Source organism: Zootoca vivipara, chromosome 13 (genome assembly GCF_965207765.1).
Source record: "Zootoca vivipara chromosome 13, rZooViv2.hap1.1, whole genome shotgun sequence".
NCBI lineage: Eukaryota > Metazoa > Chordata > Lepidosauria > Squamata > Lacertidae > Zootoca > Zootoca vivipara.
Window position 1 is genome coordinate 53,856,763 of NC_142596.1, and position 16,970 is coordinate 53,873,732.

Sequence of the window (16,970 nt, forward strand, 5' to 3'; positions counted from 1 at the left end):
CACAAAATTAGAAGACGCCTGCTTCTTGGGAGAAAAGCAATGACAAACCTAGACAGCATCTTCAAAAGCAGAGACATCACCTTGCCGACAAAGGTCCGTATAGTTAAAGCTATGGTTTTCCCAGTAGTGATGTATGGAAGTGAGAGTTGGACCATAAAGAAGGCTGAGCGCCGAAGAATTGATGCTTTTGAATTGTGGTGCTGGAGGAGACTCTTGAAAGTCCCACGGACTGCAAGAAGATCAAACCTATCCATTCTTAAGGAAATCAGCCCTGAGTGCTCACTGGAAGGACGGATCCTGAAGCTGAGGCTCCAATACTTTGGCCACCTCATGAGAAGAGAAGACTCCCTGGAAAAGACCCTGATGTTGGGAAAGATGGAGGGCACTAGGAGAAGGGGACGACAGAGGACGAGATGGTTGGACTGTGTTCTCGAAGCTACGAACATGAGTCTGACCAAACTGCGGGAGGCAGTGCAAGACAGGAGTGCCTGGCGTGCTATGGTCCATGGGGTCATGAAGAGTCAGACACGACTAAACGACTAAACAACAAACAACAACATAAACAGTATATAGTTAGTTTTTGATTAAATTTGGATTTTCCTTGGAGCCTATAAAATGGATCAAAGTAATGTGTGAGGCACCCATATCTAGAGTCAAAGTGAATGGTATTATGTCTGCTACCAGACATGGATGTCCACTTTCACCTTTGTTTTTTAAAATATTTGTTAAGAGCCCCTGGCTAGATCCAGGGAGCAGTTCATAATTCAGTGGAACATAAGTTCGTTTTTATTTGCAGACGATACACTTTTGTTTATTTAGGAACCTCAGACTAGTATACCCATCTTGAGGCAAATGATAGACGCTTTTGGTAAAATATCAGGTTATTGTGATATTTGGTCCAAAGCAGAATTGATGCCAATAGGTCAAAATTGTTTTACACACTCATTCATGGAGTATCAATTTTGAGTTTGCTCTGAATCTATTAAATATGTAGGTATGTTAATACCAAGAGATATAACACAGTTAGTTACAGTTAATATTAATAAATTAATCAAAGAGGTTTCTTCAGATATCAATAGGTGGGAGCCATTAAACCTTACCCTTTGGATAGGGTGAATGCTCTCAAAATGAATATTATTCCCAGATGAAGTTATATCCTGAGAGGACTTCCAGTTTTTATATCTGGATCATATTTTCAAACGATAAACTCATTATTCAGGAAATGCCTTTGGGTCTCAGCAACACCAAGAATATCCTTGCAGAGAATGCAGCTACAAATTAAAGAAGGCGGTTTCGAAATCCCAGATTTGGAATTATATCATTATGCTTGCCTACTGTCAAGTATTAAATATTGGCATCCCACTGTTGGCCGATGTGGGCAACCCTAGAATAGATGTACATAGCACCTTTGGTTGGTTGGTTCGAAATATTTGAAATCTCAGGTGACTCTGGAAACAATTGAATCACTTAGAAGAATATGGAATATATTGGCTAATAATTTCATCAATTTTCACATGCTAAACTTACTTTTTGGGGAAACCCCACGCTAAGAATTGCAAAAACAGATGGCGATACGGGAAATTTGGATGGAAGCAGGTGCATTGACATTGGACCAACTGATAGATGCTTTCTTCCAACAAATGTCTGCATCTTCCTCAAAAACCAACAATTAAAGAGATCAATGCAGGCTGACTCTTATTTGCTCCTCCGAATCAAGTGGTCTTTGCTGTTCAAGTCGGGCCTCAGAAGGATTATGTACAATTTGGGGAAGAAGATGCAAGTGAGCAAGCCTCCACTGGAGGCCAAGATGCAGAAGATCTCCACAGCCACCATCTGCTTCCCTTTGGTGCTCAGATAAGAGGGGACAAAGGACAGCCAAACGCTGCAGAACACCAACATGCTGAAAGTGATGAACTTGGCTTCGTTGAAACTGTCTGGCAACTTCCTGGCCAGGAAAGCCATGGTGAAGCTGACAATGGCCAGGAATCCCAGGTACCCCAGGACACAATAAAACATGGTGGCAGAGCCTTCGTTGCATTCCACGATGATTTCCTCCGCCAGAGAGTTCATGTCCACATCTGGGAAGGGAGGAGCCGTGCAGAGCCAAAGAGCACAAATACTGGCCTGAAGTGAGCAGCAAGCCAGAAGAACAGAGTTGGCAAGAGATTTCCCCACCCATTTCCTCATCCTGGATCCGGGTTTGGTGGCCATGAACGCCAGAACCACCGTGATGGTTTTGGCCAAGACACAAGACACCGCAAGGGAGAAGATGATGCCAAAGGCCGTTTGCCGTAAAGAGCAGCTCACTCGGTGAGGCTGGCCAATGAAGAGCAAGGAGCAGAGGAAGCAGAGCAACAGGGCAAGGAGCAGAGTGTAGGTGAGGTCCCGGTTGTTGGCTTTGACAATGGGAGTGTCCCCGTTCTTAGAGAAGACGCCAAGGACCAAGGCTGTGACCACAGCAAAGAGCAGAGCTAAGGCAGCTAAGGTGAATCCCAAAGGCTCGGCGTAGGAAAGGAAATTTTGGCTCTTGGGAATGCAATGATCTCTGTTGCGGTTTGGAAACTGACCGTCTTGGCATTTGAAACAATAATTCATATCTAGAATTAAAAAAATCAGATTAATGATATATGAGTTGCAACCATCAAAAACAACCTTTTTATTCTGTTATGTTTCATTCTTTGCAATTACAGTGGAACCTCGGTTTATGAACACCTCGGTTTATGAATTTTCGGTTTATGAACACCGTGGACCCATCTGGAACGGATTAATCCACTTTCCATTACTTTCAATGGGAAAGTTCGCTTCAGTTTATGAACGCTTCAGTTTATGAACAGACTTCTGGAACCAATTGTGTTCATAAACCGAGGTACCACTGTAAATAGGTTCCTCCATCTCCAATGGTATCTCAAATCTCCTTTGAAAGAAATATTGCTTCTGCCCCCAAAACACAATTCTGGGCCATTAATTAGTTGGAAACAAGTATCAGAGAAAAGTGGAAAACAGTAAATGCAATGTGTATTTTTTCTTCATAAAGCAATCAAATCACCAGGAATTTAGGAAGCAAAGTATTGAAGACAGTTAATACGGTGCCTTTGAAAGAGCAAACGGTCGTCTCTGCTGAAAAGTGAGAAGCCCACTATGATATCTTGGAGCAGCAGAATTTGAATTTGTGTTTCTGGCTCTCACCCCTAAAACTATAAGGATGGAGGGCTAGGGAAGTCTTCGCAAGCTGTGGCAGGTGGGGAGCAGGCAGAGAACACTGGACATGATCCACACCTATTTCCACAGGTCTACTTTGGAAAGGTTAAGGTTGTGGCTCTAGTTTGGCCAACTCTGTGAATCTGTTTTCTTTCTTCCAGATCTGAGTGAACTGCTGTTCTGTTTAGGAGTGAGTCCTGAACTGTTAATCAGGGGAAACTGTTGAAATAGACTAGGAATCATTTTTTTAAAAGCAGATGATGTCTCCTACCCGTTTGATTTGAAATCATTCCATCTGGACATGAAGCACAGTCATAGCAACAAAATGGCAGCCCTTCCTTCTTTTTCCGGCTGTAGCCTGGCTGGCACCGATCATTACACAAACCAAGGGGCAGGACCTGGCCAGAAAGAGGGGAGAAGAGGAAGCTCCCTTTTGCATGGTAAAGAACACAGTTTGAAAATTGGGAGTGAAGCAGCAGGGAAATTGAATGGAAAGAGGACAGCAAAAAACCACCAATTGTGAAATAATGAGAGGTGGCAGAGCAGGCAGAATAGGAAACATATACATTAGGCCCAGAGCAACACTACAAGACAAAAACTCTTCCTTCAGCACAAATGGGTAACTGATCTTCCTTCTGTCTTCTGAGAAATTGGGGTGGCGGTTGGAATCTGCTCAATGGGGTAAGCTCCCAGATCCTGCCAACTTAGCAGTTTGGAAGCATCCCAGTTCACATTGATAAATAGGTACCGCTGTGACGGGAAGGTAAACAGCGTTTCCTTTCGTTCTAGTTTCCGTTATGGTGGTCTGATGTGCCAAAAGCAGTTTAGTCATGCTGGCCAAAATGACCCGGAAAGATGTCTGCGGACAAATGCCAGCTCCCTCTGCCTGAAAAGCCAGATGAGCGCTGCACTCCATTGTGACTGGACCCAACTGTCCAGGGGTCCTTGACCTTCCCTTTCCCTTTACTCTGACATTAATGTGACCTGGCTAAGCCTGACAGGAGAACTCCATGCATTAACTGGGCTTAAGAAAGTTATGAATATTGGACGTTATTCTTGTATTTTTAGTCTATATATATATATATATATATATATATATATATATATATATATATATACTAGCTGACCCGGCCACACGTTGCTGTGGCTCTTTCCTGTGACCCCCCCCCACCCTGTCCCGATCCATGACGTATCCTGCCCCTCCTCCCTCCACCCCGGCTCATCCCTGTGTTTCGGTAGGATACCATTTCCTCTGTTGTCCCCAGGGAGTGTTGTCCCCTCCCCCCTGTACCTCCATACATTGGCCCCTGCGCACGCATCATGAACATGTCTATATATTTAGATTAAGGATCGGGGGTGATGATGTGCCCTGGGACCCAGATAACTACTTAAAGAATCCCAACCCGGGGAGGGGGGGGGAAATAGCGAAGCCCCACAGCCGTGTAGCAACAGACAGGCCCAGACAGAAGGAGGGGGTCATATGGGGCACTTGGCGCGGGCCTCCGAATCTAAAGGGGGCCTCCGTCAGCATATTCACAAACATTAAAATGGAAAAAGTAACAAAAGGGTTAAAAACAGGGCCACATTATCTACCTGGCCCGGGCCCTGTAAGGGCCTGGCAACAGAAGGCGCGTTCTAAAATGTCAACAGAAGGCGTTTTTTTTTTTTTAAAGACACAGAGGCTTACAATCAGTTGTTTCTCCTAAAATAAGACATACCCATAAAATAAGACATATTTATTTTTGTCTTGTGGATTTTATGGGGGTAGTGGTGCTAAATTGTAAAGTAAAAACCCCTTGCAGTGTAGGGGCCTACATAAATCGAAGGCCGTGCTGCGGCCTGTGGCAACCCCCCCCCCGGCAGGCCCCGACCTCCACTTGGCAATGTTGGTTTTTTTGGGGGGGGGGTTTGGGGGGTAGTGGGGCAAAATGGTAAAGTAAAAACCCCTTGCAGTGTAGGGGCATACATAAAATGGCTGGCTTGGTGTGTTTCAGTTGCTTGGTTGATGATGATGTCATTCGGTTTGTGGGTGTGGCTTAGATTTCTCAGGAAGGGAGGGGGTGTACTGTGGGAGGAATTCCACTTGAGGGCGCTGTTTGACTTGGTGGAAAAGCAGGTCTGTACCTGGGCAGGTGTGCGATTTGAGGGATTTTTGCCCCCAACAACGATCTAGGAGTGGCCTGGATCGTTGTGTCCAAATTTCAGGACGATCGGTCAAGCAGTTACGGAGAAAAGTGGAACCCCGGATTTCACGATTTTTACATTTTTATATATATAGATTCCCACAGCGTGCGCAGATGAGAGAGTCTTTCACCGTAACTGCTGAACCATAATGTAACAAATTTGGCCACAACGTTCCATGCCCATCAGGGAGGGATCTGGCATAAAAAAAATTATCAAATAACCACACCTTGCACACCTAAAATAATGATTAAATGCGGGGGTTCCGGTTTCCGCCTGCAGGAATGGCGGACCTGTTTTCCATCTCTCTGACCTTCGTAAGGAATTTGGCGGTTGCTAGGGGAGTAAATGGCAACCCCCTACCCTCTCCGGGGGTTACGGAGAGGGGCCGCTGGCCCGCGATGCCCCCAGACCCACTCCGACTGTTTTTGGAGTGGGGGGAGCTTGGGCTGAGCACTTACGAGGGCCAGGACTCCCGGACGCTAATCTGCATGGCGGGGATTTCCATGGTTAAAGAAGATAATTAGGCTTAAATCTATGGACATACTTCAGAAGGAGGGGAAGAAGCGCTGTTTACTGCTGAGAAATTTATGCTGCTGAAAGGAGAGGAGTCAAAGATTGTACTGCATCTGGAAGAAGGATTGATGGGGACGGAGCGATAAGGGAAGCGAGTTTTTATTTTTTTTTTCTTCATATTGTTGCCTCGTACCTTCCCGGACGCGATGTCCTGGCTTGTTTGGAGTGAAAGAGAAGCAAAAGACTGTGTGAGTTGAACTTTATAACTGTTGTTACTGAGCATATTTTTTTAAAGATGTGGAGTTGCCGATGAGAAAAGCCTCCCCCTAGTTGGGCGGAAGGAGTTCTGGACGCGCTCGGAGGATTTATGAGTTGTGACGCACTTTAAATTGGAGCAGCGACCTGAAGCTAAGTTCAGCTATAGGGCAAGGAGATCCATTAATTTACCAAGAGTTTATGGTTTGATGTTTGGGTCTCCTGCCTGAAAAAGCTGTAAATTCTATAATGATCGTGAATCTTCATGGCTATGAGAGAAAGCGAAAGTGATTTGAGCTTTTTGAGATGGCGCTGCTTCGGGCTGCTTCGACGCAACAAGGAGCTCCATTAAGAAGATTTATGGGGAGGCTGGACTGATTAACTCACACAGGAGAAAGAACATCTGTGAAACTTTGTTTGATATTTACTCAGCGGCTGGGAAACAATCGGATGAAAGTGGAAAACATCTATGTGACTGTAAGGGGAAGATCTGGATTATTATGAATTTGGAGGACAATTTGAACTTTAGAAAAAAGACGGCAGTGGACAGTTGCGAGGAATTCCCAATTTCTTGAAGCATGGGAACCCAAATAAAAAATTCTTTAGATGATTTGGCATAACATTCGGTTTGATTGATATATATATGTGTATAATTTGAAATATTGAATGTGATATAATTGGTTTTAATTGGAAAATTAATAAAAATATTTTATATATATATAAAAAAATAATGATTAAATGCAAAAAAGTGGCGCACAAATCAGACATAACGAACAGATGCTTTGAAAACTCCAGCAGCATCCCATAGAAAGGCAGATTGCTCTGAAGGGTGGCACCAAATAATGATGTCATCAACCGAGCAACTGAAACCACCAAGGCGGCCATTACCAGACAACCCACAGAGTCAGGCCAGGGCCAAGGAATGGAGATACCGGGTGGAGGCCTCGGGTCACATGTAAAGCCCAAGCCAAGGCCTCGCCTCTACTTTAAAACCTACAAACTAGGGCTCTGCTCTACTTTACAGCCCAAAGACTAGGCCTCAGCTCAAATTTATAGCCTAAAGACTAGGCCTCGGCTCTACAGCCTTAAGACTACCGGTAGGCCTTCGCTCCACTTAAAGACTAGGCCTCAGCTCTACAGCCCTTTAAATACTATCCCTGGGTGGGGAGTGGGAGGGAGGAGGGGCCCAAATAGGTCATGGGCTGACATAGGGTGGGGGGAGCCACAGGGTGGGGGGAGGGCAGACAGGATACCTCATGGGTCTCTACAGGATGGGAGTAAACACAGGGATGAGACACAACCACAGCAGCGGGGGAGAGGAAAAACACATAGTCCAGGTGGAAACGGACACATCCTCCCCCTTTCCTGGGAAACATTGACCCTGAGCATAGCTGTCAGGTTTTCCCTTTTCTCGCGAGGAAGCCTATTCAGCATAAGGGAATTTCCCTTAAAAAAAGGGAGAACTTGACAGCTATGACCCCGAGTCAGGCACAGCAACCATCCAACAACCGCCAAAATGGCCATTCTACCCCCAAAGCCTCTCCCGGTGGCTGCATTAATAAACATCTGGCAGCATTAGGCAGTCGTTCATCATTTCCCCTAACATGCACTTGGGGGAGCGGCGAGGGGTTTTTGCTTTTTAATTTAGTGGGTGTTGTGTCACATGCGAGGCTCCGGCGGCCATTTCAAGTAAGGGCAGTCATGCCTTTGTAACCTAGGCTTTATACTATGACTGATTGCAAGCCTCTGCGTCTTTAAAAAAACACAACAACCATGCACTTTCTCTCCCCAGTTTAAGTCCTCGGATATTTGCAGTGGCCAATCCCCCCCCTCGATTTACAATCCCCTACCTTCCCCTTGCCACTTCCTGGGTTTTTTATGGAACCGAACAGCTTGGGCGCTTCGGAACGCGCCTTCTGTTGCTATGGGGTTGTGGGCCTTCGCTATTTGATCCCCCCGGTTGGGATTTTTAAAGTAGTTCTCTGGGTCCTGGGGCTCATCATCATCCCCGATCCTTCTCTTTGTCCAAACAGATCTCTCCCCCCTGGCTTTGGGCTTTGCCGAAACACACCTCTCCCCACCTTCCTCAACACCAAATACTCCTCAATTATACCCACAATAAAAACCATAAAAATAAAAAACGTTACAAATAACACATTAAAATAAATACATCCCATCCTACATTCCAAAAAATTACACAAAAAAACCACAAAAAACCCCCCAAAACAACCACCCACACCAAAATCATACACTACACACAAAAATAAATGACAACCCCAACTAAAGAAATAAAACATTGCAAACAGCACAATAAAAAAAACCAAAATCACATCCTACATTCAAAACACCTACTCCAAAATTAGAAAATCCAGATAGCCAACCCCCCCCCACAAAACACACAACGCCCAAATCATACAATACCACCAAAATAAATGACAACCCCAAAAATAAAATTAAACAATAATAACTTCTGCTTCTCATGTTCTTATTTCAATTTTTTAAAATCTAAATATATAACAATGTTCACGATGCGTGCGCAGGGGCCAATGTATGGAGGTACAGGGGGGAGGGGACAACACTCCCTGGGGACAACAGAGGGAAGGGTATCCTACCGAAACACAGGGATGAGCCGGGGTGGAGGGAGGAGGGGCAAGATATGTGATGAATCGGGACAGGGTGGGGGGAGTCACAGGGATGACCCACAGCAACGCGTGGCTGGGCCACCTAGTATTAATAAAAATGCTCTCTTTAAAAAACGCCAAGAGTCCACTACTCCCACCTGATTGAATGCTTTGTGCCATGTGATGGCTTCTTCATCCATGCTGAAGTCGACATAGTGCGATTCCTGCAGTTCTGTCTTTCCTACTTTCACTCGCGAGAAAGTTTGGTTGGGGAAAGTAACCCAGTTCAGAACATCAAATCCAGCTGCCAATTCCCCATTCTCATCAAAAGACACAAAGTCCCCAGCGCTGTTGTTGAAGGAGATGCTCCTCAGGAAAAAGGGAAGCTAGACAGGATAAAACAAGGCAAAGTTCAAAAAGTAAAGAAGGGAGAAGCTTTATTGATTTTAGAAAGGAAAAAGTATCAATCCATATATGTCACGCAATGGAAAGGAGTCAAAAATGGTGTGCTCCACCTTTGGAGCAGATATGGATTTCTAGGAAGTCCACGTGGCCTGATATTTAAGCACTTGAGGGTTCAGTTCTGGGGGTCCATGTGCAAAGGCAAAATTGTGCAAAGTCAGGAACCCCTGGAACTGCCCTCCACAAGGTTACAGGACCTGATAAGCAAGGGGACACCTTCTTTCCTGTCTTCTGGGACGCACCCAGTGTCCTTGTGTCTCCTTCTCCGAGGCTGGCATGGAGTGCACTGCCTTCCTCACCTGGCTTTGGGAGGGAAGATCCCCCATGCCTCCTTCCCAGAGCCCAGCAAGCAAGGGGGAGGGCTGCACACCCAGGACCCTCCTTGGAGCTTCTGAGAGCCTGGAAAGAAAGGAAGACCTTCTGGGAGGGCAGGGGGAAGGGGGGAAATATGTAGAGAGCAGGTAATGGTGAGTTTTCACAGCACCCCATTCTTTATTTACTTTTCCCCACCAACATGAGATTGCAATCACAATCAATGAACATTCAAATAATTACATTTGGAAATAGCCATATATATTCCTCTTTGGTGCAGAAGGACCTGGTGGCTCTAGAAGATAGTTGTCGTTGGTGGACAGAATGGTTTGGCAGTCAGGGGGAGAAACAAACCTAAATAATCTCAAATGCATTCTTCATCCTTTGAATTTCTCCTTTCTCTTGCCTGACTTTGCGCATTATCACAAATGAAACTAGTCTAGTTTCAGAACCATTTGCATATGGAATGCATTATGATGCTTGGCCTCTATTCAGTTTTTTGAAGTACTCATATTGCAGGGAAGTTTTTAATGTTGGAGGATTTTCTGTGGTTTTATATTTAAAAAAAATCCTATTATAGGGTGCTGGGAGACAAACACCAGTGGTTTGTGCAATGTCAAAGCAAAGGGTGAGATGGTGCCTGAGGAAAGTACTGGAGAGGTTCTTCCTGGAAACACAGGACAGCAGAACATGCTTCAGCTGCTACCACAACATTGTTGAGTTCGACAAAGAGGTGACATTTCTGTGTGAGGAAGTGAAAGAGGAGATACTTCCACCTCTGTAACTTGAAGGGGAAGGGCAGGGAATATATTGATTCTGGCTCCAACAAGAAGGAAAGGGGAAACGGGGAAGCACTGAAAAGAACATTTATTTTGTGCAGGAAAGGTAAATGCTGTAAGAGGTGTTTTTATTCTGTGTGTATTCATTCTGTGGACTGTGTGTCATCACCCATAAGATTGTTGTTGTTGTTGTTGTTTAGTTGTTTAGTCGTGTCCGACTCTTCGTGACCCCATGGACCATAGCACGCCAGGCACTCCTGTCTTCCACTGCCTCCCGCAGTTTGGTCAAACTCATGTTCGTAGCTTCAAGAACACTGTCCAACCATCTCGTCCTCTGTCGTCCCTTTCTCCTAGTGCCCTCCATCTTTCCCAACATCAGGGTCTTTTCCAGGGAGTCTTCTCTTCTCACGAGGTGGCCAAAGTCTTGGAGCCTCAGCTTCAGGATCTGTCCTTCCAGTGAGCACTCAGGGCTGATTTCCTTCAGAATGGATAGGTTTGATCTTCTTGCAGTCCATGGGACTCTCAAGAGTCTCCTCCAGCACCATAATTCAAAAGCATCAATTCTTCGGCGATCAGCCTTCTTTATGGTCCAGCTCTCACTTCCATACATCACTACTGGGAAAACCATGGCTTTAACTATATGGACCTTTGTCGGCAAGGTGATGTCTCTGCTTTTTAAGATGCTGTCTAGGTTTGTCATTGCTTTTCTCCCAAGAAGCAGGCGTCTTTTAATTTCGTGACTGCTGTCACCATCTGCAGTGATCAAGGAGCCTAAGAAAGTAAAATCTCTCACTGCCTCCATTTCTTCCCCTTCTATTTGCCAGGAGGTCATGGGACCAGTGGCCATGATCTTGGTTTTTTTGATGTTGAGCTTCAGACCATATTTTGCGCTCTCCTCTTTCACCCTCATTAAAAGGTTCTTTAATTCCTCCTCGCTTTCTGCCATCAAGGTTTTGTCATCTGCATATCTGAGGTTGTTGATATTTCTTCTGGCAATCTTAATTCCGGTTTGGGATTCATCTAGTCCAGCCTTTCGCATGATGAATTCTGCATATAAGTTAAATAAGCAGGGAGACAATATACAACCTTGTCGTACTCCTTTCCCAATTTTGAACCAATCAGTTGTTCCATATCCAGTTCTAACTGTAGCTTCTTGTCCCACATAGAGATTTCTCAGGAGACAGATGAGGTGATCAGGCACTCCCATTTCTTTAAGAACTTGCCATAGTTTGCTGTGGTTGACACAGTCAAAGGCTTTTGCATAGTCGATGAAGCAGAAGTAGATGTTTTTATGAAACTCTCTAGTTTTCTCCATAACCCAGTGCATGTTTGCTATTTGGTCCCATGAAAAGATTTATTCCGAATATGAAATCTTACCTGCCAAGGTTGCAGTTTGGGAGGATCGAGCCCACCTCTGCCTGCCATCCTTCTGTGTTTTGGTCTGGATGAGAGAATCTTGTGCAAAGTATATGCAATGGCATAAACCGCATTATAGGTACTGTAACTTTGACCAGTCATGGTCATTTCAAAAATGGGCCCAGGGAGGCTCTCTAGACTCTCTTTGCCAGTGCATGTATCTCTGCTTTCATTGGGGTCATTGGAAACAGAAAATAAGCAGTTGAATGCCAGTTCCCAAAAAGCCTGGAGGAACCCATCTCCATTTGGAGAGTTGGGGTTTAGAGTTTGAAGAAATTCTTTAAATCCCTGGACTTTTTCTGTGTGAATTGCAAAAGACAGGGCACCATCGAAGACTTGAATATCGCTAAACCTTTGCAACATTTCTGATGAGAAGGCCCATTGGGCTGTCAAAATCCACACTTTGCCTACAGAATCGTCTGCAATACCTTCATAAAATGAAATAAAATAAACCACCCATTTCACAGCTGCAATGGTCTGAGGTTCTGCATATATAACTAATATATTGACTTGTGAGACTATCTGGATAATGGACGTAATCCGATTGATTTCCGTTGGTTCGAAATTTTCTAACCCTTGGGACAAGCCTCGTAGTTTTTCTTTGAAGGCTGTGCAGATTCCATTATGGGAAAGCATTGGCCCTAAGATTTGCATAAACGTCTCGCCATTCTCATCATCTGATGCAACAAGTCCGACCCACGTCCATTGGAAATGAAGAAGCAGCTTGACAATCCCTGCATATTGATATTTCTCATTGGGCACCGTCCGGAAGAAGGTTTGGAGCTGCAATGCGGTCCTCCTCACTGCAGCTAATGCACAATAAGCAATCTAAGGAAGAAATCAATCGCACAATAATGGGAGAGTTAAAGCAAATGCTTAGGATTCATTCCACATAATTACCTGAAGTAGAAACCATGGGAATTTATTGGAGGTAAAAATAGATTCTTTAGCTTTGTTTATCAGAGGAATTTGAATGCATGTAATAATAATAATAATACCAATATTAGTAATAATAATATTAATAATAATTTATTATTTGTACCCCACCCACTCTGGACATCTCCCAAGAGAATATTAAGAACACGATAAAACATCAAACATTAAAATCTTCCTCAAATGTCATCTAAGCATCAAGTGTTAGGACATAAAACACTGAATCTATTACTCATCAATGACAACATATTGGCCAGGTTTATTGTTTACAATGAAGTATGTAGAAAGGGAAATATTTCTGAAGTGATATTAAATCTATGAGGATGAAATGCTCCAAACTTTGGTTCCCTAATTCCAACAATATTGTCATTTCTTCCCCAAATAACCCTTTTGATTGACTACTTCAGCTTTGCCGTAAGGTACTACATAATGTCAACTAATTTCTTGGAAAACATCAGACATTTGAGGAAAATTCATTTTCTTCTTTTTCTTCATTGGTTGATTATTTTGCAACCCCTCCCCATAGAGTGTTTTGTTTAGCTTGATTGCAACCACTTGGAAAGGTAACAAAATAAAGATTTCACATTTTCTTATAATCTGTGCTGAAATACACCACTAAACTAGTGCAAGCTCTTGGCATTTTCCTACAATTTCTACTACTTTGGAAGGAAAGATGTAAAGTACAATTAAACTGTGCTTGGATTGTCCGTCCAGAAACTTATTGTACATGGAAATCATGGTTCAATTCATGGCCCCCGAGAACTTCCTGGACTCCAAGTGGTCATCCTTGACCGTTGACTGGGTCAAGGATGGGCTAGTGGGCAATATATGGACAAGCAACATCCCTTTCGGATGAGACACGGCAAGGGATAGGAGAGAAATTCAGTTGGGTTCACATTTGAATGCAAATTTACCTAACACACAATTCCAGAAACAATTTGTGAACCAAAATGCAACTATCATTTGACATTTCAAATTTTCTGAATTTTGCATTTTCCTTCTCCAACCAAAAATAAATGCTTATACTAAGAGACACTTGTCATAAAAGTGCAATTCTTAGTGAAAATAAAATCCAAAAATATACTACATTGGAGAAATTGCTGGAAAATATGTGGATTCGGCAAAAATGCTAAACCTTTCAGTTTTGAAACATGAGAAAATGAGAGAAATGGACCTTCACTGATTAATTACACAGATTAATTAATGCCTGTATAGATCAAACCAGCTAGTTGGGAAGGTCCATCACAGTCATTCCTTCAACATCCTTGTGGAGTAGAAAAAGGCAAAAAGAAGGAAGAATCCATTTAAGGATGCATGCTGATCTCACCATAACCTAGTGCAGATCTCCAGCAGTAGCTGGTGGGGGGGAGTAGCATCGTTTCTCTGCCCTCTCGCAACTGGTGTTGTGCAGCTTCCTGGGAGGAGGATTCCTACTGGTGTGTTTGCACTGCACCAACCTCCCTCTCTCTCTCTCCCTTTCCCTCCCTCCTTCCAGACAAGCTGCAGTGACACCTGTGACAGGAAGTCAGGGAAACACCAAAGCCCTTCCAATCATGACTGCAGAGCTCCCTGCCCCAAATGGAGACCATGAATATCAGTGAGAGAACTCTTTATATTTCCAAGTTTGACTTTTTGCCAAAAAATGGAGCAAGGCTGGACAGTTTTGTATCAGTTATATATTTTTCTTTCTTCATTTGAAAACAATAATGATCTAAGGTAAAAGGAAGTAAGGAGAACCAGAAGATAATTATTGTACCAGAGGCAGGAAAGCTTCACAGCTCACATACTATCTCACGACTGCAATACAGTCTACATGGAAGGTGGTGTGGAAACTGCAACTAATCCAGAATGCGGCAGCCAAAACCATATAAAACTGGTCCTAAAGTATTGACATTGGCTCCCAGTATGTTTCTGAGCACAATTCAAAGTATTGGTGCTGACCTTTAAAGCCCTAAATGCCCTCGGTCCAGTTTACCCGAAGGAGCGTCTCCACCCCCATCATTCAGCTCGGACACTGAGGTCCAGCTCCAAGGGCCTTCTGGCAATTCCCTCCCTGCGAGAAGTGAGGTTACAGGGAAGCAGGCAGAGGGTCTTCTCGGTGGTGGCGCCCTCCTATCAGTTGTCAAGGAAATAAACAACCACCTGACTTTTAGAAGGCATCTGAAAGCAGCCCTTTATCAGGAAGTTTTTAATGTTTGATGCTTTGCTGTGGTTTTATAAGTTGGTTGAAGCTACCCGGGGTGGCTGGATCAACCCAGTCAGATGGATGGCATATAGATGATGATATTATTATTATTATTATTATTATTATTATTATTATTATTATTATTATTATACCTGTGGAATCTTGTAGATGCCTAAGATAGTAGTCATGTGAAGGGAGATGTCAGAGTCAAGTGCTCCAATAACAGCCATCATATTTCTTTTCTTGTCACATTTGAAGTTGGGGACAATCCTTCTTGTGCTGGACAGAAGTTTCAGAGTGTTCTGATAAGTCATCTTTGTATTGACGAAGCTATCATAGAGGTGTATCCCAAAGCTCATATTCGGTACGATGTTAGGGTTCTCATTGATTTCTTTCACAGCAAACACCAGGGAGAGGGTATTCTGGTAGTCCTTCAGTGTTGAACTAATAAAAGAGTTGTAGGTGATTTCCTGCCTTATTCCCCAAATAAACAAAAAACCTCTCATGCATTGTGCTTCCTAACACTTGATAATGGAAATCCATGGTCACTATTCAGTCAGCTTTAGGAATATAGCATCTAAATAGCATTCAGTTTTTATGAAAATGATGTTCAGATGGTATTGAACAAGAACTAATGAATGCTGGAAATGTAACGAGAAAGAAGGTACTTTTCACCACATGTGGTGGACCTGTAAAGTGGTAAAGGCTTTCTGGAAAATAATATATAATGAGTTAAAGAAAATGTTAAAAAGTACCTTTGTTAAAAAACCAGAAGCCTTTTTATTAGGTGAAGATAAGAGACTTTTGATGTTTGCAACCACTGCAGCAAGAATTCTTTTAGTCTCAAAATGGAAACAACGAGAAGCACCAATGAAAGAAGAGGGGCAGACAAAAATGATGGAGTTTGCTGAACTGATGAAACTGACAGGGAAAATCTAGAACCAGCAAGGTCAAATACTCCAAAAAGACTGGAGGAAATACATATTTGAAAGATCACTGTAAGCAATTAACATCACTATCAGGGTTGTGTGAAAACTTGTACAGTAATGTGAAATTTTCTTCCTTTTTATTTTAACTTTACTTTTAATGTTTTTTGTATTAGTGGACTTAAAATTGGAAAACATATGAAATGCAATGATATAAATGATTGTATATTACTAAATGGAAAACCAATAAAAATTATTATAACATAAAGAAATAAAAAGTAATCAATTTAATCAGACATGACTAAAAAAGAGGTAAAATAATGTATGTAAATCCAAAATTAGAGCTGAACCTGTTATTTGAAGAAGATGAAGGCAGAATAATTGTTATAAACGTAACATCCCAAAAAGAAAAAATTGTTATCATAGGAATCTACACGCCAAATGAAATGAAAGCTGAATTTTACCATAAATTAGAGGAGGAAAAGTTAGATTATATTGTATTGGACGCTAGCAAAGCTAACAGGAAGACAGATGTGTAGCAATGTAAGAAATATAATTGACATTTTAGAATATTTGGATACAAGAACAGATAAGAGGACAGTTTTGATGTGTGTGGATGCAGAAAAAGCCTTTGACAACATATTGTGGAGTTATATGGAAAAAACTATATAAATTATGGGATTTGGAAAACTATTCAGTCAGGGTATAGAGACAATATGCCAGAATCAGAGTGCGAGATTGAGTATAAATAATGAAATAACTGAAGGCTTTAGATTAAGGCAAGGCTGGCCTCTGTCAACACTCTAGTTTATTATGGTGTTAGAAACACTAGCAATCGCAATAAGGAAAGATCAAGAAATAAAAGGAATAGTAGTGGGATGTAAATCTTTTAAAATAAAGGAATTTGCAGACGATCTTATAACAGAGAATCTGGTAGAGAGCCTAAAAAAAAAACTCTGGAAAGAATATATGAATTTGCGAAAGTGGTGGGATTTAAATTAAATATAAATAAAATGAAGCTGTTGGCCAAAAACATGCAAATCCAAGAGGAAGAAGAACTTCAAAAACTTTCAGGATTAACAATAGTAAGTAAGATTAAATATTTAGGAATTTGGATTACAAACCAAAAAGCCAATTTATTTAGTGACAACTACTCTAAACTAAAAGAGTTTACTCTAAGAGAAAA

The 16,970-nt window shown here is 42.6% G+C and overlaps 1 protein-coding gene across 1 annotated transcript; it reads right to left on the reverse strand.

The window, feature by feature from the left end:
• Positions 1 to 1,695: 1,695 nt before the first annotated feature.
• LOC132593159 (vomeronasal type-2 receptor 26-like) lies at positions 1,696 to 15,217 on the reverse strand. Its single transcript, XM_088657273.1, has 5 exons — positions 15,011 to 15,217; positions 11,702 to 12,568; positions 8,930 to 9,157; positions 3,470 to 3,596; positions 1,696 to 2,597 (listed from the first exon to the last, which is right to left on the reverse strand). Exons 1-5 carry the CDS (start codon positions 15,215 to 15,217, stop codon positions 1,696 to 1,698), a joined length of 2,331 nt encoding a protein of 776 aa, XP_088513399.1.
• Positions 15,218 to 16,970: the final 1,753 nt, after the last annotated feature.